The 22,586-nt window shown below is 44.2% G+C and overlaps 1 protein-coding gene across 8 annotated transcripts in view; it reads right to left on the bottom strand.

Annotated features, from left to right (window-relative positions):
• DDX6 (DEAD-box helicase 6) overlaps positions 1 to 22,586 on the bottom strand; it is a 72,098-nt gene that overhangs the window by 20,005 nt on the left and 29,507 nt on the right. Inside the window, exons 1-6 of one of the 8 annotated variants that reach the window (XM_084783372.1) lie at positions 19,716 to 19,950; positions 15,779 to 16,252; positions 11,049 to 11,112; positions 9,567 to 9,671; positions 2,748 to 2,877; positions 1,888 to 2,034 (exon numbers count right to left, since the gene is read on the bottom strand). In XM_084783372.1, the coding sequence (XP_084639498.1) occupies positions 1,888 to 2,034; positions 2,748 to 2,877; positions 9,567 to 9,671; positions 11,049 to 11,112; positions 15,779 to 15,978 (646 nt within the window). In that variant the 5' untranslated portion in view covers positions 15,979 to 16,252; positions 19,716 to 19,950. Of the gene's footprint in view, positions 1 to 1,887; positions 2,035 to 2,747; positions 2,878 to 9,566; positions 9,672 to 11,048; positions 11,113 to 15,778; positions 16,253 to 18,539; positions 18,675 to 18,744; positions 18,879 to 18,967; positions 19,092 to 19,316; positions 19,513 to 19,715; positions 19,951 to 22,586 lie in introns of those variants that run through there. The other 7 variants (XM_084783375.1, XM_084783370.1, XM_084783371.1 and 4 more) reach the window with 7 other exon arrangements.

The following is a 22,586-nucleotide window of genomic DNA, read 5'->3' as shown; positions in this document are numbered from 1 at the left end:
GCTGGGCCTTTAATCCCAGCACTGGGGAGGCAGAGGCAGGTGGATCACTGTGAGTTCAAGGCCACTCTGGTCTACAAAATGAGTCTGGGACAGCCAAGGCTACACAGAGAAACCCTGTCTTGAAAACCCATAAAAACAAAAACCAAAAAAAGCAAATTAATACAAAAAGGTACAAAGATCAGCCAGGTAAGGTGGTGGATGCCTTTATCCCAGCACTGGGGAGGCAGAGACAGGAGGATCTCTGAGTTCAAGGCCAGCCAATGCTACACAGAGAAACCCTGTTTCAAAAAAACAAAAATAAAAACATCCAACCAAAAAAATAAAAACAAAAACAAAAAACAGCCAACCAAAAAACAAGTCAGTAATTCTGGAAATGCCATTCAGGCCATCTCACTCTATCTACCCAATCTCCTGAAATATTTAAATATACCTTCTTTTTAAGGGCTACAAAGCACACCAGAATAAACAACTTTGTATATATACACCTTTGTACTTATCCAATTACTTGAAAATGTATGTTTATAAATTGAAATACACCGTCATGTATATTGTATACACATGTTATAAAACAGCCTCCTTTCTACAAATGTGCATGACTGATAACTAATAGTTTTTGGCCTCAAAAATTAGAACAATTTAGCTGGGCTTGGTGGCACAGGTCTGTAATTCTAGCACTTGGGGAGGCAGAGGCAGGCAGATCACTGTGAGTTTGAGGCCAGCCTGGTCTATAAAGTGAGTCCAGGACAGTCAAGGCTACACAGAGAAAACCCTGCTTCGAAAACCCCCAAAATCAACCAAACAAAAAACAAGAAGAAAATTAGAACAATTAATATAAATCTAGTACTTTTTAAGCCACATTAAATAATACTAAAAACTAATTATTCCCAGTATTTTGGAGGCAGAGGCAGGTAGAACTCTGTGAATTTGAGGTTTGACAGCCTGGTCTACAAAGAGAGAACCCGGCCTTAAGAAATAAAAAACACAGCTCGACGTGGTGGCGCACGCCTTTAATCCCAGCACTCGGGAGGCACAGGCAGGCGGATCGCTGTGAGTTCGAGGCCAGCCTGGTCTACAAAGCGAGTCCAGGACAGCCAAGGCTACACACAGAGAAACTCTGTCTCAAAAAACCAAAGAGAGAAATCAAAAACGCTGGCCATCTGTAATCCCAGCACTCAGGAGGCAGAGACAGGCAGGTCGCTGTGAGTTCAAAGCCAACCTGGTCTCCACAGTGAGTCCAGGACAGCCAGGGCTAAATGGAGAAACTGGGGGGTTGGGGGGGGGGGAGAGAAAGAAAAAACTAAAGTACTAATAAGGCTGACTATCCTTTTAGTTATCTATTTTTTTTTTCCCCTCTTGAAAGAAAGAAATGGTTGTTTTCATTATTCATGTTCTGGCCAGGGCTTCTGCTCCTTGGTTCCTTGTTTGGTTAGGACAGAGCATCATATGTTCCAGGCTGGCCTCAAACTCACTGTGTAGGTAAGGATGGTCTTGAACATTTGCTCCTCTAGCTTTCACTACCCCAGTGCTGGAACTACAGGTGTGTGCCAACTGAATCCAGTTTATCTGTTGGTGGAACATCCAGGGCTTTATGTATCTAAGCAACTTACTAAGCCACAATTAATTACTAACAGGGGGCTGAAGAGATGGCTCAGTGGTTATAAGCTCTTACTGCTCTTACGGAGAATACAAGTTCAGTTCCCAGCACTTACACTGTGTGGCACACAACTACCTTTACTCTAGCCCCAGGGAATCCAATGACCTCTCCATGGGCACCTACACACACCACCTGCATTTCCGCATAATTAAATGTAAGTCTCAAAACTACATAAAAAGGAGACACTTGTAACTACAATTAGTCAGAGCTCTGCTACCACAATCATTTCCTACCTGTATCATCAAGCCTCATTATGTCATCCCGTAAGTTGGTTCCTCCTGTGGTTGCCATCACTTTGGCCCCTCCCATGTGTTTGCTGACCTGGATGCAAATTTGACTGACCTGTAGAGCAAGTTCTCTAGTGGGAACAATCACCATTGCTAGAAAATATCAAAGAACAGAGTAAGGAGAAGCAAAGACCAACCAACCAACTTTTATAAGTTTAAGAAGCTATGAAAACAGCCTGAGGCATTAACACAAACATAATACATCTAAGAGTCTGAAGTGGCATTTGTTTGACAGAAGAGATTCACTTATCTAAACACTTAAGTAGTAAATGCCTCCTGTTCAGGTTCTACTTACATCATATGAAAATAAGGAGAGATAATTATGAATTGAAAGCTGGAAATTTTAAGAAAAGCTTTAGAGGTGAAGTCTCAATCATATGAACTAATTTCAGACAGAAATTTGCTTCTGAACTCTCAAAATCCCCTAAGCTCAAGCCTTTACAACAGAAGCATTTACTGCATCAACAAGAGCTCTGCTCACACAATTCAGCTGCACAAGCCATAAGCAGGAACTCACTTCACCTCTCAGCAGTGCACTTTTCCTAACTACAGGGCAGTAAAGCCTGCACTGCTTATCTCACAGGAATCTCCACAACTGTGTATCAACTACATATCAGTACTCTGAATATGGAAGATCCTCTTTAAAAGTTGGGAGTAGACAATTAAGCCAAATACTGTAAAAAGACAGTAAAGATAGTAACAAGTCTAGATTGCATAAATCCTGACCAAAGGTAAACAAGCCCTTCTACAAAGCTGCAAATATAGACCGACAGTCTTCCCCACCTCACCCACTCAACCCAGCTGACCTTGAATATTGTCCTTCTTCAGGTCCAGCCGTTCAAGTAAGGGAATGAGGTAGGCACCGCTTTTGCCTGTTCCATTTTTTGCTCTAGCTAAGATATCCCTACCAGATAAAGCAATGGGAATGCTCTCCTCCTAAAAGATAAAGTAATACAAAAATTACTTGTGAATAAAAAACTTACCTGTGAATAAAAGCAGTACGTAACTACAGTCTTCTCTGAATTACACTTCAGAATACCCGCCTTGGTACTGCTCAGAAGTATATTTTGTTTGTACTTTGTATGAACAGCAAAGACTCAAGTGGATTAATAAGACCAGTGAGCATTAACGTCATTATGAACCAAGTTTGCCAAAACTGTTCATAGAGAAAGGTTCTGAGTTGAACCGCAGTGTAACATAAGGCCTTTTATCCCAGAAGCAGCAGGGCAGATCAAAGTTGAAGACCAGCCTGGTTTTGGCAGCAGGGCTACTTAAGAGAAAGATCCTGTCTCAAAAAACAAAAGTACATGTGAGTATGTGTATACAAAAAAAAGTAACAGAGGAAAAAATTCTCAAAAGGCTGTAAATAGTCCTCAAGAAAAGATCATTTCTGTTAGAAATGAAAATGGCCACATAGTAGCTCATGTCTGCAAGCTCAGTAGGCAGGAACAGGAGTTCAACACTAGGCTGACTTACATAAGAGCTTGTCTAAAATACAAACAGAAAAAAGAAATGGCAGCAACCATCCCAAGAAAAGATTATATTGCATATGCCATCTTCAGACCAGTAAAGCCAATCAGATACCACAGGAAAAATTTGTACACTGGGCTGGAGATGTAAGTCGCTGATCAAGTGTATATGCTAGTCATTTATAAGGCCTTTGGTTCAATGCCCAGTACAAACATAAAAACAAACAAAGTAGTATGAAAATTGTAGATCAGAAAGCTGCTTCTTATATAAAATAGAAATAAGCTTAAAACATTTACTCTGGGACCAAGTTGGTACTTTATTTTTTATTACATCAACCTCCAAAGTCAACACAACTTCTCTGCACACATAATAAATAACACTGTTAAAAAAAAAAAAAGCTTTCCTCTGACCTCATGCTCACATTCATAGTAATAAATGAAAATTTAAGTTATCATTTAGCACAATGTGTCATGCCACTGTAAAAGGGCAGAATTCCTACTCATACTTGTTGATAAAAGTTAAGAAATAGAATACAGTCTCAAGCAAGGGGTGAGGGGGTGGAGGACCATGGCATGGTGGCATACACCTTTACCTTTAATCCAAGCATCAAGGCAGAAGCAGGAAGATCTCTGAGGTCAAGACCAGAGAGCATCTGGTTGGGGTGTGAGGCTTCTCTTCACTTGGCACTGAGATTGGTGCCAGGCATACTTATCACTGAGCTCTCCTAAGAGGCCCCTTCCCGACTCTCTTTGAGACAGCTGTGTTACTATGTACCCTAGGCTAGCCTGAAATCATGAGACCCAGGCTATTGAGTTTACCAGTGCACACACCTCCTCATCCCACTATCAGAAACATTTTCTAGCAAACTCTAAAAGCTTTAAAAAAAAAAAAAAAGGCAGTTCAAGACTAATCCTAGTACTCGGGAGGCCGACTGGAGGACTGCTGTGAGCTTGAGGTCAGCCTGGGCTATTAAGTCACCATCACAAAACAAAACAAAATGTTAAAAAATGAGAACCTGGCATGGCAGCACACGCCTTTAATCCCAGCACTTGGAGGCAGAGGCAGGCGGATCGCTGTGAGTTTGAGGCCAGCCTGGTCTACAAAGTGAGTCCAGGACAGCCAAGGCTACACAGAGAAAACCCTGTCTCAAACAAACAAAAGCTGAAAAATGCTGTTAAGTGGCAAGTGAACTTGTCTTAAGAAAGGAAAGGGAGCCTGGAGAGCTGGCTCAGCGGCTAAACACACTGGCTGTCCCTCCAGAGGGCCCAGGCACAATTCCCAGCACCCACACGGTGACTCCCAACTCTCTCTAACTCTAGTTCCAGTGGACCAGGCATCCTCATAGAGACAAAGCATCAATGCACATAAAATAAAATAAATACATCTTAAAAAGAAACTCTGTCTCAAAAAACCAAATCGTTTAAAAAAGATATTAATTTCCAAGCTACTGTAGGAAACAAATTTATTATGACAATAGTAAAGAAATAAATACTAGACTTGAAGACAACTTAATTCTTTTAGCCTTATTTTAACTCATGACTACTTAGAATAACTCACTAAAGGATTCAGAATACTGTAATTACAGAGAATAAGCTACTCATTTTTGTTAGACTAGTTGACAAAGCAATTTGCTTTTTAAAAAGGGGGGGAGGGGTGCTTTTGAGACAGGGTTTCTCTGTATAACAGCCCTGGTTGTGCTAGACTCACTTTATAGACCAGGCTGGCCATGAACTCACAGAGATCCACCTGCCTCCCAAATGCTGGGATTAAAGGTGTACACCACCACCCCAGCTAGGCAATTTCATTTCTTGGCACAGTGCAGAATTCTGCTGCCAACAGCAACAGGTTTCCATGTTCCCCTCATACACTGTTCTTTCTTTGCCTCAGCAGATAACTGAGGGTATGAAGATTAGTTTAGTAACAGCATTTAACTGACTAATATGAGCAAGCATGAGGACCTGAATTTGAATCCCCAAAACCCACATAAAAGCTAAGCCAGGCATGGTAGTCCATATTTATAACCCCAGAACTCTATGGTGAGATAGGAGGTGGAGACACAGAATCCTCAAGGTCCAGCTAGCCTGGCATACACAGCAGTCAGAGGGAGGGGGAAGGGCACAGGAGAGTGCCTTAGGACTGCCGCCCAAAACTGTCTTCTGATCTTTACATATCACTCACACAGACACCTCACGATCAGAATCTCAAAGTTAATATAGCACTAGTCAGAGAAAGGCAGATTCCCAGGGTCTCCCAAGGAGTATACTCTACTTTGAGAATGAGGTCACAATGAAGACACAGGGCTTGGAATGAATAGCCATTACAGATGGCTACATCCAGAGAGATGTACAGGCTCAATCTGTTTTGTATCCAATTCCAAGTTGTAAAACTTCTTTTGAGAACGATTTCAAATGCCTCGTTCTCCAATAATCTCCCCCCCACCCCCAGACAGCGTTCCTGTGTTATCTTAGCTGTCCTAGACTCACTTTGTAGAGCAGGCTGGCCTTGAACTCCCAGTGATCCGCCGGTCTCTGCCTCTGGAGTGTTGGGATTAAAGGTGTGCACTACCACACCCAGCCTTCATTCTCCAATAATCTTACAGCCAAATACAACTATATTCCAGCTCTCATAAGCTATTCAAGGGTGAGGAAAATAGCTCATTTGGTACTGCAGTTGCCTCACCAGCACCAGAACCTAAATTTGATTCCCAGAATCCGTGTCAAAAACGCCAGGCAAGACAGCAGGGACAAGTAAGCTCAACCCTAGGAAGGCAAAGACAAACAGACCCCTGGGGCTCACTAACTAACCAGTCTAGGCTACTTAGTGCTTCTAACACCAGAGAGAGAAACGCTGTCTCAAACATCAACAAACAGGCGGGTGACCGCCGAGTAACACCTGAGGCTGTCCTCTGGCCTGAACATACAAAGCACAGCTGAGAACTGACACCTGTAGCCCAGTACTTAGCAGGCAGAGCCAGGAAGACTGATACAACTTCAAGGACAGCCTGGGCTATATAGTTCCAGGCCAGCATGGACTACAGCTACAGAGTAACGCACAAACACACACACACACACACACACACACACACACACACACACACACACACACTAGCAACAACAACAAAAACAGTTGACACTGAAAATCAAAACAAAACACACACAATTCAAAAACAGACAGCTTAAACAGCTTAAACGTCTAATCAGGAAGGCTTTAGTATTTGAGGGGAAAATACCCATTAAATAGCTTAGTGGTTTAGAGTACCTGCTGCTTTTGCAGAGAACCCAGGTTTGGTTCTCAGAATCCATATACATCTCTAACTCTACTCTCTTCTGATCTCTTACAGGCCTGTACATTGTATAGCTAAAGCACTCACACACATAGAATAAATCAACCTAAAAAATTATGTCCTTTTAAACTATAATCTCAGGGTTGGAGAGATGGCTCAGTGGTTAGGAGCTCCTCTAAAAGACCCAGGCTTAATTCCCAGCACACACAATGAAGCTGACAACTATCTGGCTCTAACTCCAGTTCCAGGAGTCCAGAGTCTTCTGGCCTCAACCAGGCACACACAGAGTACACTTGTATACATGTAGGCAAAACACAAAACGTAAAATAAACAAATCACCCTGTAGTCTTAAATACTGACAAAGATGACCATTCATTTTAAGGGAAAACAAGAAAATGGGTAATAGCCAGGCACAGTGGGCTACACCTTTAATCACAGCAGGAAGCAAGCAGATCTGAGTTTGAGGCCAGCCTGATCTACAGAGTGAGTCCCAGTACAGCCAAGGCAACACAGAGAAATCCTGTCTTGAAAAGCCAAGAAAAGAAAAGAACATGGGTAAGGAGAGAAGGTCGGTAGTAAGAGGCAGGTGCGACAGCCCATGCCTACAACTCTAGCACTTGGGCAGTTAAGGCAGGAAGGTCTTGAGTTTGGAGTCAGCTTAGCTACACAACAAGACTCTGTACACGCCATCTTACTGATTGCTGCTTTTTGAGACTGGGTCTCATATATGCCAGCTGGTCTTAAACTCTTTGTAGCAAAGGGTGACCTTAAACGTGTAATCCTTCTACAGAAGCGTGTTGGAATTACAGGTCTGTAAAATCTTGTCCAGTAGTGCTGGGAATCGAAATCAGGGCTTTGTGCATGCCGGGGGAGCTCTCTACCAGCCGAGCTCCATCTCCAGTTGCTTCCATTTATTGTTTTATTCTGTTTAAAAATGGGTCCCTGTGATTAGGCTCAAGTCATGTTTTCTCAGCAAAAATACTGCAAAACTGTTACAGGTTTCTCTGGTGTTGAATTTGAAGGTACATAGAGGCTGTCCAAGTGTTGTCTGATTTTTCTCACTTCATAATGTATGAGGTCTACTACTTTTTGCCCCTCCCTTAAAACTAATAAACATTCTAGAGAATACTTAAAGACCAAGCAAATAGCTTCTCTTCATCTAAGTTTCTTGATTATTATTTTTAAGGTGTTTGTTTGTTTTGTTTTTTTTGAGACAGGGTTTCTCTGTCCTGGAGCTCTCTGTAGACCAGGCTAGCCTCGAATTCAGGAGATCCTCCTGCTTCCCAAGTGCTGGGATTAAAGGTGTGCCATCCTGATTATGATGGTAATTTCCTAATCACCACTCTAAGTCTTCCTTGATCTCACTGGTCTGGGTTGCAGTGAGTTTCTTACAGTGTTTCAGCTCAGTCAATCCTTCCATACTTGGCCCCTACGAAGAAAAACCTGCCCGTATATGTACCGTTAAAAGACGATTTGGGTTGCTACCCAAGCACGCTACCACTGAGTTCTACTACCAGCCTGTGCCTCCCTGCTTCACGTATGTACACCGCTTACTAAGTAACAACAAAATAATCTTATGGTACGGGGATTGTTGATGCTAAGTCCAACGACCTGAGTCTGAGCCCTAGAACCTACACAATAGAAAGAGACCTGACTCCTCTGACCTCTACAAACCCACAAAATGTTAAAAACAAAATCCAGAGACTGAACAGATGGCTCAGCAGTCAAAACCCTGGCTGCTTTTCCAGAGAGCCCAGACTAGATTGCTAGAACCCACCTGGCAGTTCACAAGCACCTATAGCTGCAGTTCTAAGATCCAACATCCTTGTCTGGTCTCCTCAGGCACTGTACACGTGGTACATAAACATACACACAGGCAAAACACCCATACACATAAAAATATAAAATTAAATAAATTAAAAACATCAATCAAGCTGGGCATGGTGCCACAGACAGGCAGATTTCTGTGAGTTCATGGCCAGCCTTGTCTACAAAGTGAGTCCAGGACAGTCAAGGCTACACAGAGAAACCCTATCTTGAAAAACAAAAACAATGACAAAAAAAAACCCCAACCAATCTCAAAACAAAACCAAAACCAACAAAACATAAAACCACACAGAATCCCTATTCTAAGGAAATATACATCAAGAGACTCCTAAGTAGAGGGACAGGACTCTGTAACTTAACCTTTAAAAGTTCAAGAAAAGGCTGGGAGTGGTGATGTCTGCAATATAATTCTAGATTGAGGAGGCTGAGGCAAGAAACAAGAGCTCCAAGGCCAATTTCAGCTACACTTCAGATTCATGGCTAGTATGGATTAGATTAAACCCTATCTCAAAAAAAAACTTTTTAAAAAGTTCAGAAAAACAATGTACATGCTCACAAATACAAAGAAATGTCACACTATTCCCACAGGTGAAAAGAAAGATAAAGGAAAAAAAAAAGTAGGGGCTAAAGAGATGGCTCAGCAGTTACGTGTACTGCTCATGCTTTCAGGAGACAGCTCAATTCCCAGGACCACACAGTGGCTCACAACCATCTTCTAACTCCAGTTCCAAGGACTCTGAGGCCCTCTTGTTCTTGCAGGTACCAGCCATACATGCAGACAACACACTCAAAATATATGAAAAGAAAAAACTTGTACATTTATTTTTTGGTTTTGCTTTTTAAGATTGGATCTCTGTGGTGCTAGCTGTCCTGGAACTCATTCTGTAGACCAGGCTGGCTTGAACTTCAAAGATCCACCTACCTCTGCCCCTAAATGCTGGGATTAAAGGTGCATGCCACCACTCCTCTGCTATAAAATATGTATTTTTAAAAACTTTGCTTGTGTATAATGCACAACTTTGATGTAACAAAAAGGTGAACATACCTGAATAGGAGATGGTTTTTCCCAGCCCATTTCAAAAATTCCCATTAGCAACTCCCGTTTCAAACAGTAATCTTCAAACTCATTTCCTTTTGTGGAGGTCACATCCTAATCAAATGAAAACGAATAAAATAAAATACAGTCCAGGTTCTTTCATAGTTAGCATGCTTAAAAAACTATGGCCAACCTACTCAACCCTTTACCCACCTAATCTTAAAAACACACAATACAGCTGGGAGTGGTGGCACATGCCTTTAATGCCAGCACTCCGGAAGGCAGAGGCAGGTGGATCATTATGAGTTCGAGGCCAGCCTGGTCTACAAATGACGTTTCAGAACAGCCAAGACTACATAGAGAAACCCTGTCTCAAAGCAAAACAAACAAAACTCCATATATTATTACTGTTTTAATTTCTATTTCCTAAAGAATCCCAGCACTTGGGAAGGAGAGGCAGGAGGTGGGTCTCTGTGAGTTTAAGGCCAGCCTCGTCTATAGAGCGAGTTCCAGGACAGCCAGAGCTGGTACACAGAGAAACCCTGTCTCACAAAAAGAAAGAAAGATCTTTGGGCAAAGCCACCTAGAATAGTCTAACGTAGACTATTTCTACACACCTAACATTCAATTAGTTACAAGATGTGAAATCAAACCCTAGTTCTCCTACTCACTATCGACCAACGTCTCTGGCTGTATCTGGGTTTCTCAAGCATACGGCTTTGACATTTGTGGTCAGGTAATTGTTTTGGGGCTGTTCTATAAGGATCAAGGAGTGATAGTCAAAAATACCTCTAGTTATTACTAAATATTCCCTTGGTCACAAAAATTAGCCTTGGTTGAGAACACTGGAAAAGAACTTTTCTGAATCTTGTGATTACACACTCACATCTAATGGTTATGACACCTAACCCAAATATCTCACTGAGAGGCTGAGAAAAAAAGTTGAAAAATAAGGTTATGATATGCAGCCAGGCTGGGTAGTAGTAGTGCACACCTTCAGTCCCAGCACTTAGGGGGCAAAGGCAGGTGGAGCTCTGTGAGTTCAAAGCCAACCTGGTAGTTCCAAGACATCCAATGCTACACAAAGAAACCCTGTCTGGAAAAACAAAACAAAGATATGCACATAGATATACACCAACACCAATTAATATATATAACACCTATTATGTAATCCCATCAAAGACTGGAAGGATTTTTTGACAATCCATTATCTAGTAACTATATAGTTTGAGCCATTTCAATACATACAGCCTCAGCTAAATAGCGAAACCCTATCTAGAAAAACTAAAGATGCTCAAAAATTAAGCCTACTTGCTAGGCCAATAGCACATACCTAACTATACCCCCAGCACTAATGAGGCTAATGAAGGAGAACCCTGGACTTCACAGGACACTATCTCAAAACAAAACAAAACCACATGGTGTCATTTCATTAACTCTTTTACTTATAATTGCCCCACTCTCCAATTTGAATTCTACAACCAAACTTACCGAAGTTTTGATTCTTAGATCCTTTGGAGGGAGTTTTAAAGTCTTTTTCCAGTCATCACCAGGTCTAGAGAGAATACAGTAAACATGAAATTATCATAATTCATTGCTTCCTCCTTAATAATACAGACAAATGTCTCAAATAGTATCATCCCTCTTAAAAGCACAGTAAGTTTAACACACTCAAGCACTTAATTACTAAGACCATTAACTTCAAGGAACATGTTCTTGGGAAATCCTCTGAGGAGGATAACGACTTGAGAACAGAAGGACTTTGAGTAGCCATCCTCTTAAGAGTGGAAGCACAAGTGTTTGTCAAAACACGTTTTATTTCATCTGCATAGTATTTCTTTCTTTTAGCTGCACACATTGAACATGTAAATTTCATATAAAGGCTCAGATTCTAGATTTTCTTGAAAAACTGAATTCAACCCACAGCACTACAGGGAGACACACTTTGGAAATCATGTTTCAAATTCCTTTATGGTAACAGTTTGGTAGGACTTAGTAACTACAACATTTTCTTTTTTCTTCTTTTTTTGTAATGCTAAGAAACTGAACCCAGGTCCTTGAGAGTTTCCAATGGGCTACCTAGTAACCAGAACTTAAAATCAACAGGTGATCCCTTTAAACAGTTAAGTACCTTCTAATTTGGCACAGTACCTTATAGTTATCCAAGCCTGTAACTTCTGGTAACTAAATAACTCTTGTTAGAACCAAGAGAATCTGCAGTCCCAGCTGCCCAGAAGAAGGAGGCAGAAAGACCCCCTGAGCCTGGTCGTCCAAGGATAGTCTGAACAACAAAAAGAATGTGGCTCCGAACACAAAAGCAGAGTCCTGGGGTTTCAAACAGGTTCAGCCTTGATTCTATTGCTACTTCTTCTGTGATGCTTTACCAATGACTTCCACAAACCTCTGTTCTCTCATAGACAAACTTGATGTCTAATAATCTTATCAGTAATTTATAAAAGGCTGGCACGATGGCATGCACCAAGCAATTTCAGTACTTGGAAGGCAGAAGTAAGAGGTCTAGGATTCAATGATTTCTGTGGCTACACAGCCACTCAGGAGGCCAGTCTGGACTTCGTAAAGTACTATCTCAAAAAAAAAAAAAAAAAAAAGCATTTGCTGTTCATGAACATCTCAAGTCATTTCATCTGGAGATGCTTGAAACTATCCCCACAACAGGCCAAAGCAGTGTAAATAGTCAAACACAGGTTCCTTTCTTTTCTTTATTTAAATAAATGATATTTAAATCAATGATCCTCTACTTCAGCCTATACCACTGAATTTCTAACCAAAACCATCAGATAACCTAGTAAAGTAGCTTGCCACACTGTCAAACTCAACAATGCATAATACGTAAGATATAATGCAAAAACTGACCCACAAATTACCCTCAATTATATCCTTTAAAAATGTATTTATTTTTATGGGCATTACTGTTTTGCCTGTATGAGGGTATCAGATCCCCTGGAACTGGAGTTACAGACAGATGTGAGCAGCCATATGGGTGCCGGGAATTGAACTTGGGACCTCTGGAAGTGCAGCCAGTGCTCCTAAACCCTGAGCCATTTCTCCAGCCCCCATTCAATTATATCTTAAAGATGAAAAATCAAAGTGAAAAAATAGGTATTAGAGGTAAGTACTGAAGAGTTCTAAAACCTCTGGTGAAATTCATATGGCTTCAAAGAGATGACACACTAAAACGTAGAAAAAGACAACAAAACTAGAAACCACTAACCCCAGAAAATTGTTAAGGTAAACAATACTTTCCTTAGGAACAAAAGGAGCCTAAATTTTGCTTGCCTATTTGTATGTGTTAAAATAAACTATAACTAAGCTGGGTGCAGTGGCATGCGCTTGTAATCCCAGCACTTGGGAAGACAGAAACAAGCAGACCACTTTGAGTTTGAGGCCAGCCTGGTCTACAAAGTGAGTCCAGGACAGCCAAGGCTACACAGAGAAACCCTGTCTCAAAAAACCAAAACCAAGGGGGCTGGAGAGATGGCTCAGAGGTTAAGAGAACTGACTGCTCCTCTAAAGGTCCTGAGTTCAGTCTCCAGCAACCACATGGTGGCTCACAACCATCTATAATGAAATCTGGTACTCTCTTCGAGCTTACTGGCAGAATGCTGTATACATAATAAATAAATCTTAAAAAAACAAAACAATCCTATATGCCTCTAATCCCAGCAATCGGGAAGCACAGGCAGGCAGATCTCAAGCTTGAGGCCAGCCTGGTCTATATACAGGGTTCCAGGCTAGCCAGGGTTACACAGTGTGGTCTCAAAACAAGTGGAAATTCTTAGAGACCAATAGTGACTCAAACAGCAATAATCTATACATTCTAGTGGCCAGGGAAGACTACATTTCCCTAGAAAGAGAAAAGTCCAGGCTACAAATACCCTAATACAGTTCAAACTCAGGATGACAACACACACCTATAATCCCAGAATTCAAACAGGGCAGGGTTACAGAAACCCTATCTCAAAAGCAAAACAACCAAAACCCAAAAGCAAAACAAGTCAATAAACCAAAGTATTACTCTATGAAGATTTGTAAATGTTAAATCATTTTATGTACAGCTGTATTTTTAACAGATTGTGATAAAGTTTTTAATATTAATTCCTTATAAATCAATCTTTTTGGGTTGTCCTGTCCCTCTGTAGACCAGGCTGGCCTCGAACTCAGAGAAATCCACATACCTCTGCCTCCTGAGTGCTGGTACTAAAGGTGTGTGCCACCACACCTGGCCAAAGCAAGATCTTATCTCAAAGACAAGCAAAACAACAACAAAAAACCTCCCAACTACAGTAAGATGACAAAATCTTAAGTTTGACAAATTTAAGACTTCTGAAAAAAAAAAAAAAGTATTTCCCAAGAGTTCAAAGTCCTAAATTCCAATGATTTGTAAAAGAAAGAAAAAGCAAAAAAAAAAAAAAAAAAAAAGAAACCCCCAAACACAAAAACTCAAGAGAAGAACCCTTTTCTTGGTAGGGGGGCAGGACTGAAACAGCGTCTTACTACGTAGGACATACGAGGCCTTACATACTGAGTTATAACTCAGGCAATCTTCCAGCCTCAGTCACCACGCCTGCCTGAACAGTCAGTTCCACCAAGGAAAAAGGTATGGGTAAAATTACAGTGGATGTGCGTGGAGCTCAGAGCGCGTGTCAAGTGGGTGCAGTGCCGCACACCTGTAATTCTAGTGCTCAGCTGCATAGGAAGCTCAACGCCTGTGAACTTCCAGCCTGGTTCACACACCAAGTTGCCGGCCAGCTGCCAGGATCATAAAGTGAGCCTCTGGCCCGAGTGGTGGTGGCCCACACCTTTATCCCAGCACTCGGTAGGCAGAGGCAGGCCGATTTCTGTGAGTTCAAGGCCAGCCTCAGTCTATAGAGGACTACGCAGAGAAACCCTGTCTTGAAAAACAAAATGACCCTTTTTGGGGGTAGAGGGAGGTTGGAGGATGGGATGTAAGTCCCAGACAGGGTTTCTCTGTGTAGCCCTGACAGTCCTGGAACACGCATCTGGCTCCCAAGTGCTGGAATTAAAGGCACGCCCCACTACTGCCTGGAGAGCCTGCTGTTTTGTTTTGTTTTGTTTTAAGTTTGAATCTTTAAATTTGCTCTTTTGGGCTGTGAAGATGGCTCAGAAGTTAAGAGCACTGACTGCTCTTCCAGAGGTCTTGAGTTCAATTCCCAGCAACCACACAGTGGCTAACAACCATCTGTAATGAGATCTGGTGCCCTCTTCTGGCATGCAAGCGTGCATTCAGGCAGATCGCTGTATACATAATAAATAAATAAAATAAATCTTAAAAAAACAACAACAACAACAACAACAAACTTGCTTGGGCCAGATGTGGTTGCGCACTTCTTTAATCCTAGCACTTGGGAGGCAGAGGCAGGCGGATCACTGAGAGTTCGAGGCCAGCCTGGTCTACCAAGACAGTCCAGGACAGCCAGAGCTATTACACAGAGAAATCCTGTCTCAAAAAACAAACAAACAAACAACAACAAAAAGCCCTCGAAGGGGACTGGAGAAACAGTTCATTGGTTAAAAGCATTGGCCCAGGTTCATTTCCCAGCACCCAACAGAAGGCTCACCGTCATTTATAACTCCAGTTTCAGTGGATTCAACACACTCTTCTGGTCTGTATGAACACCAGACATGCATGCATGTGGTAAAGAGACATATATGCAAGTGAAATGCCCATACACAGGAAAATTTAAAAGTCTTTAAAAGTATTTTAAATAAATTCTTTTTCAAAATTTCAAATACTCTGTTGTACAAGCTAGGGTGCTGCAGCGGTAACACTAGAAGCAAAAAGAAAAATAAAAGGCTGGGTGTGGTAGCTGACTTGCATAACTCTCGTACTCAAGAGACTGAAACAGGGAGACTGCATGAGTTCCAGGTCAGCCTGGGCTACAGAGTAAGCCTGCTCAAAAACAAAACACAACAGGGCCATCTTAGTCACGTTTCCAAACCCCTCCATTGAACTACAAACAGCACACATTTATTTCTAAACACAGTAATTTACAGATGCCTATGTTCATCACTTGCTGGGTCAATTATGGCAGAAATACATAACTCTATTACAAACACCTACTGGCCATACAGAGTCACCTGTCCTCCACCTGCAACACAATGGTTAACTTAAGGCGTAAAGCAGTCAACAACAGGCATGAGCAAGAGACTGTGGGTCTCCGAGCTCTTCCAACACTTACTTAATCGTGGCGGCCATGCTCTGTGCTTGCTGCGGAGTGCCATTATTGATTGTGCTGGTGTTTTTCAACTGGTTCATCTGTTGCTGTGTCTGTGTGCCCCCTCCTCCTGGGCCACTGCTGGCCTTCACAGGGCCCCGCAGCTGACCGTTCTGACTGGACAGACCCACTATAACAGGGTTCTCTGTTCTGGCCGTGCTCATGCTTGTCAACTGCAAAGGTGTCGCTTTCAAACTCCAAACTTTTGAAAGTCAGTAGAGAAACTGTAATAACAGTTTATGAGGCTCTCCAAAATGAAGAGATAAATAAGTCCTGCTCAATAGATGAGTCCTTTATTGCAATTCAGGCAAGCACCTGTAAGTCTCTCAACGGTAAGCAGCAGCAGTAATTAACTTGCTCTCATGCACCGAATCAACTTTTTATTTTTTTAAAGCCCTCTAACAAGCTTGAATTTTATCTGAATTCACTCACTTCAATCTGAAACAAAGAAAAAAAATTAAATTAGTAAACAGCAAAGTCAAGGGGGGAAACTGCTCCCTTTTAAAGAACTCCACTGGAATGTTCATTTTTAAAAGAACTCCTAACAGCCACACTCAGGCCAAATCACTAGTGAGACAGATAAGACACAGTGAAGAACTGCCTTAAAAACCCAATCTACACAGGATCCAACCACAAAAATTGAAGATTTCAAGATCAAAGCAACCTAGAGAAAAATAGGCAGAAAGATACAATTGATGAAATGCAAATTAATCTGTTCTTCAATCTCCTCTCTGATGAATTCTCTCCCAAGCCCTGCCACCTCCAAGTCATCAAGCCTTGAACTATCAACTTACTTACTGTAACTCTAGAACTGACCAAGGCAAGACAATTCACTAATATTTTTCTACTTCTGACAGCAACCGAGAGCCCTTAAATGTGACGACTGTTTTCAAACAATACAAAAGGTTTTCTTACCAGTTTCAACTATAGAGGTGTCTTCCCCCCCACACTGAATTTTGTCTTAAAAAAAAAAAAGGGCAGCCAACACATCCGTATGAAGCAGTCTACATTTCAAAAATCTTTTGCTTGAAAAACCCTATGACCCTCTTCAATTTCAAAAAAACAAAAGAAAAATCAACCATACACACACAAAAAAAAACCCCCTCAATACTAAGTTTGTTAGTTTTGTTAATGTTGCCTTTCAATATAACACTTTTCAAATAACAAAGTTCAAAAAGGGGGGAAATTTTTTTGTAGTTGAGGGGTAAAGAAAAGTAAAGAGTTAAACTTGTAGGTTTAATAAAAAATTCTCTCAAATCAGTTATTTTTAAGAAAGAGTTGATCAATCTCCTCTATTTTAAATTGTCCCCCAAATGGAATTCTTAATATTTGGTAAATAAGAAATTAATACGAGCCGGGCGTGGTGGCGCACGCCTTTAATCCCAGCACTCGGGAGGCAGAGGCGGGCAGATCGCTGGGAGTTCGAGGCCAGCCTGGTCTACAAAGTGAGTCCAGGACAGCCAAGGCTAACACAGAGAAACCCTGTCTCGGAAAAAAAAAAAAATTAATACGGACCAGAGCACAAGCCCAAGTCCTTTGGTTTTATTTTGTAATCCCCTTACATCTCACCTTCTCCCAAAATACTAGTTTAACGAGTGCAGGATATTTTGGCCATACACCGAGTACCCCAAATCCAAAAATTTCAAGTCAAAAGACGTCAAGTTTTGTTCGCAAACACCGTTTGCTAAAACAAAACAAAAACTTTATCAACTTCTGGAAAATGCTGTTCATCACATGAAGTTGTTTATTTGTTCTGCTAGCAGCTATTTTTTTGTACTGACAGCTTATGATCAACAGTATCATCAGGTACGTCAAATAGGAAGGTTTGTAAAGCACTAAGAGGATAAAGGGGGCAACCTCTGAACACTAACCCGCACCATCAGTACTGTTAATCACGCACAGTGAGGCCTCCTATTGCCTTAAATCCAAAGAGATTCGTCCAATAGCTGCTCCCTTCTTCAACTGACACCTACACTGCAGCTTTACGTCTCAGTGGAGAATATATTCTCCCTGCCCCTTCCCAATTTAGATTTGTGCAAGTTATATTCCTACATAAACAAAAACAAAAACAAAAAAACAAGAACGAAGAAGCGCATACTTAGCTGGGAGGAGCCCCTGGTGGAGTTAAGTACAACACTGCCCAGAACAGGGTTAGCAACTGACAGTTTCACACCCAAAACTGTACTATCAGCTCCAACAAGGGCTTTTGTTTGCAAATGCAGCGCAATTTCTCTAAGCCTCAGCAGGAAGTTGGAAGTGGGGTTATTCTGAAGGAAAAAAGGAGGCTGTGGCGAAGGGGAAAGCCAGGCTAAAGCTAGGAGTCCGGTAACCAAAAAGCACTAATTCTTCGCCCCCTCCCCCAACTACACTCTCTTTAAACCCAGTCCCTCGGATGAAAACGCAAAGAAGGGTTGCTGTCCAATCCTATCTGCGCCACAAGAGCCGGAACCAGCTCCGCGAGTGGGAAACAATAGGGACGCCCCTCAGTAAGCCCGGAAGAGAACCCCGAAACCGGACAGCGTCTCCGTTCCGCCAAGGCGCGGAGTAGTCTCCCTGAAACCTAGGTTCGCACCAACCTGCAAGGCCTACTTGCGACCGTGCAGCCGCGGGGTCCTCCCTCTCCTAGCTGGGTCTCGGGACAGCACAGCCCGGCCGCCCCCAACAGGGGGGCCCCCCACTCCGTCCCCCTCTCCCGTCCTCCACACGGCTGGCCCCGAGCACTCACCCCGCCGCGCACCACATTCCTCGGTTCCACTCCTCTCCGCCGCCCCCGCTCCACTCGGCGGCCACCCGCCCGTCCACCCCGGGGCCTGGCCTAGGGCCTCGGGCTTCCGCCCTAAGCGCGCCCCGCCGCCCGCCCGAAGGGGGGGGGGTGGTGGAGGCTCCCCGCGACCCTCACGGCCCCGCCGACCCCGACCACACCGCCTCACCCCCACGCCCCGCGGCTCGGGCCCGAGTCCTACCACCGAGGCCACTCCCGCTCCGCACCCTCGGTCCTTTATTGTTGACTCGAAGCTCCCAAAATGGCGGCGGCTCCTTCCTCCTCGGAAACCTCCGCCCGCCCCCACCCGGCCCCTCGCCGCGCCGCCCCGCCCCCGCCGTGCCGCGCCGCCCGCCCGCTCGCCCGCCGCCGCCGCCGCCACCCAGCGCTACCTCGGCCGCGGCCCGCTGTGTCTGCGCCCCCGAAGTCGCCGCGGGGCTGAGCTGACTCTGCTCCTCTGCCCCCTCCCGCACCCGCCGCCGCTGTCGCTGTCGCCTCCCTCCCTCCCTCCCTCCTTCCTTCCCAGCCTCTCCGCATGGCGGCGGCCGCGGCTCCTCCTCCACACAAGATGGCGAGAGCCCGGGCCGCTGCAGCCGCCGCGGCGTCACGGCTTCCTGGGCGCAGCGGGGCGGGCGAGGGTCCGGGGAGACCCTTCTCTGACGGGGCCGAGCTCAGCTGAAACTCGGAGCTGCTTTCGGGAGGGACAGACGGACGGACGGACAGACGGAGGGGAGGGCTTGCCTGCAGAGCGGACGAGACGCGGTTGGGGAGTGAATGGTGGCCGGGGAGAGTCGCCCTTGCCTTCGTCTCTCCAGAGCTGGGCTGGTGGGTCGGGGCCCGCCGGGAGGTCTGCTGACTCCTGACCCACGGCGCGCTCGGAGGGCAGCCCGCCGCGAGACCAGGGCACACCTCCACCCAGGGACGCGCGCAAGTGGGGCCGGCGCGGTCGGGGGAGGCTGCGGGAAGGGCCACCGGCCTCGAGCCCGCTCCCGGGGAAAGCGTGAGCCGGGAGCGCGCCCTCCGTGCAAGCGAGGTGACCTCCTGCCCGCGGGGGCACTTTTCTAGAAAGAAGGGCAGGCCGCCCCTACGAGCGAGGACTCACTATGGAAATGGGAAACCAGTAGATTTCTCCCGCCTGACCTTCTTCTGCAGATGTTTGTGCGTTTGTTTCCATCGTTTCCAGATCCTAACGTCCTTAACAGAAAAAGCCGTCTTGTTGCAAGTAAGACAAGCATTCGGAGATAACAGTGGAGCTGGGACAAAGGGGAAGTAAAAACTTGAGTCTCACGCAGCCGGGGGTTTAGAGATACTGACAGTGGTCAAAGCGTACGTGACAGTAAGGACTCCATGCTAGAACACCGACGCTAATGGGCCCTGGCCAGTCAATACTTAGTCACTGACTGGCAGCTTCCATATTTTTGCCGCTGCTTCCAACTTGAGACCAATCAGAGAAAGCCAAATATGCTCTCTAAACCAATGGCTGCCTGCTCCTAGCCCTCCTCCTGCTTTCTAGACAGCAACAGCCAATCAGATAAGCCTGAAGCCTTCTTTCCCTCCCGCCCCACCCACCCACTTTTTTTTTTTTTCACTGTAGCGCTTTCCTAATTTTTTTTTTCCCCTCTTGAGGGCCCAAGCCTTTACCAAACGCCTATGGATGCTTGCTGAACCCATTGACATAGCAAGCTCTGAAGATGATAACCCTGTTGTCATTTGGTGGTTCTGATTTAGTTCCACAGAGCAAAGGCTGCCTGTGTTAGAGTGCTTCAAGCCTTCCCTTTGTTGTCTTGAGACAGGTTCTTGCATTGTGGTTCTGGCTAGCCTGTAACTCAGCTGGGATTTACAAGCGCCTGCCACAGCACCCAGCGCTCTTAATTGTTTATATTATTATTTTACTTTTTGTGATTCTGAGTTTAAAGCGTGTTATCTCCCACCCAGGTTTTAAAATTGCTACTCATGCAAAGGAATAGGCCTGCACCTCTTGCTCCATCACCATGGAGAGATGCTAAGTGATCTCTTAAAAAGTATGAGGCCTTGTTTGTCCCATTTTTTTGGGTTTTTGTTGTTGTTGTTGTTGTTTTGTTTTTTGAGGGGGGTGTTTTGGTTTTGGTTTGTTGGGTTTTTTTGTTTGTTTGGTTGGTTTTGGTTTTTGAGACAGGGTTTCTCTGCGTAGCCCTGGCTGTCCTGAACTCACTTTATAGACCAGATTGTCCTCGGACTCACAGAGTCTGCCTCTGCCTCCCCACCACCACCGGCCCATTTGGACTTTTTATGTGGGTTCAATTTTACTGGTTGAGAGGTCCGGTGATCATAATACCTTTTGTTCCTCCCCAGTTCAAACAGATTTGCATTAAGCTAAACTTCTAGCCCAGACTTTTTGTTTTGGTTTGGTTTCTTGGCTTTTGGTTTTTCGAGACAGGGTTTCTCTATGTGGCCTTGGTTAGCCTAGACTTGCTTTGTAGACCAGGCTGGCCTCGAATTCACAGTGACCCGCCTACCTCTGCCTCCGGAGCGCTGGGATTAAAGGCATGCACCACCAGGCATGCGCCTGGCCCACACTTTTATATTTAAGGTGAATTGTAATTCATTACTCCTTAAAAATACCTTTTTTGGACCAGGCTTCTGTTGCACACCCCTAATTCCAGCACTTGGGAGGCAAAGAAAGGCAGCTCTCTGAATTTGAAGCCAGCCTGGTCTACAGAGTTTCAAACCAACCAGGGATACTTAGTGAAGCCCTTTATTTAAAACATCAACAGCCACAGAGTTCCAAACCAACCGGGGATACTTAGTGAAACCCTCTATTTAAAACATCAACAGCCAGGAGGTGGTGGTGCATGCTTTTAATCCCAGCACTTGGGAGGCAGAGGCAGGCAGATCGCTGTGAGTTCAAGGCCAGCCTGCTCTACAAAGCGAGTCCAGGACAGCCAAGGCTACACAGAGAGACCCTGTCTCGAAAAACTAAAAACAAAACAAAATAAAACATCAACAATAGCCGAGCAGTGGTAGCGCACACCTTTAATCCCAGCACTTGGGAGGCAGTGGCAGGTAGATTGCTGTGTGTTCGAGGCTAGCCTTGTCTACAAAGCGAGTCCAGGATAGTCAAAACTACACAGAGAAACCTTGTCTCGAAAAACCAAAAACCAAACAAACAAAAACATCAACAAGGCTGGAAAGATGGGTCAGTGGTTAAGAGCACTGGCTGCACTTCCAGAGGGCCTGAGTTCAATTCCCAGCAACCACATGGTGGCTCACAACCATCTATCCTGCAATCTGATGCCCTCTTCTGACATGCAGGTGAAACACTGTATACATAATAAAGAAATAAATCTTTTAAAAAAATAAAATGTATGCCTTTACAGGAAAATGATAGAGAAATACACTTTCAGAATAAACAAAATGAAAAGTCCTTTAGTAATAGGACAACAAGGATGGAAAGGAGTTAAACACATCTCCCCACACGTCCTTGGCCGGGCTTTGTTCTCTATGACAGGCCACATCCCTACTACCATCCTTAGGCAGTCAGCTCGCCAGGTGTCTGTGGGCCTCCTCTTCAGGTCACACGTGTGTGGTATGGTCACCCTCTCTTCAGGTCACACGTGTGTGGTATGGTCACCTCCTTTTCAAGTCACACGTGTGTGGTATGCTCATCACACTGAGGTCTTGCCATTCATTTTGCTCTTCAGTTTTCCTAAGATTACTGTGCACCACTAGTTTTTACTTGTTATTAATTTGAAAATAATGTGTGGCTGAGAAAACAGTGAAATCTGGAAACGAGCTGTTTAGGCATAAATTCACTTTGGTCTATTCTGAGCAAGAGAAAATTGACACAATCCTCATGCCAGATGCTTTGGTCTCCTTGGGGACTTTCCAACTTAGTTGTGTGGGGGCGGGGGAGGGCAGTTGCTGAAAAATAGCATTGTGGCCCTTTTGGGATGCTGGGATGCTGGGATGCATACCAAGTCCTCACTGTGCTTGAGCCTGTAACAAAATGCTGTTTCTGAATTTTCTGGGTAG

Source organism: Acomys minous, assembly GCF_964271855.1.
Source record: "Acomys minous genome assembly, chromosome: 5".
Classification (NCBI taxonomy): domain Eukaryota; kingdom Metazoa; phylum Chordata; class Mammalia; order Rodentia; family Muridae; genus Acomys; species Acomys minous.
This window is presented reverse-complemented; position numbering and strand designations above follow the sequence as displayed.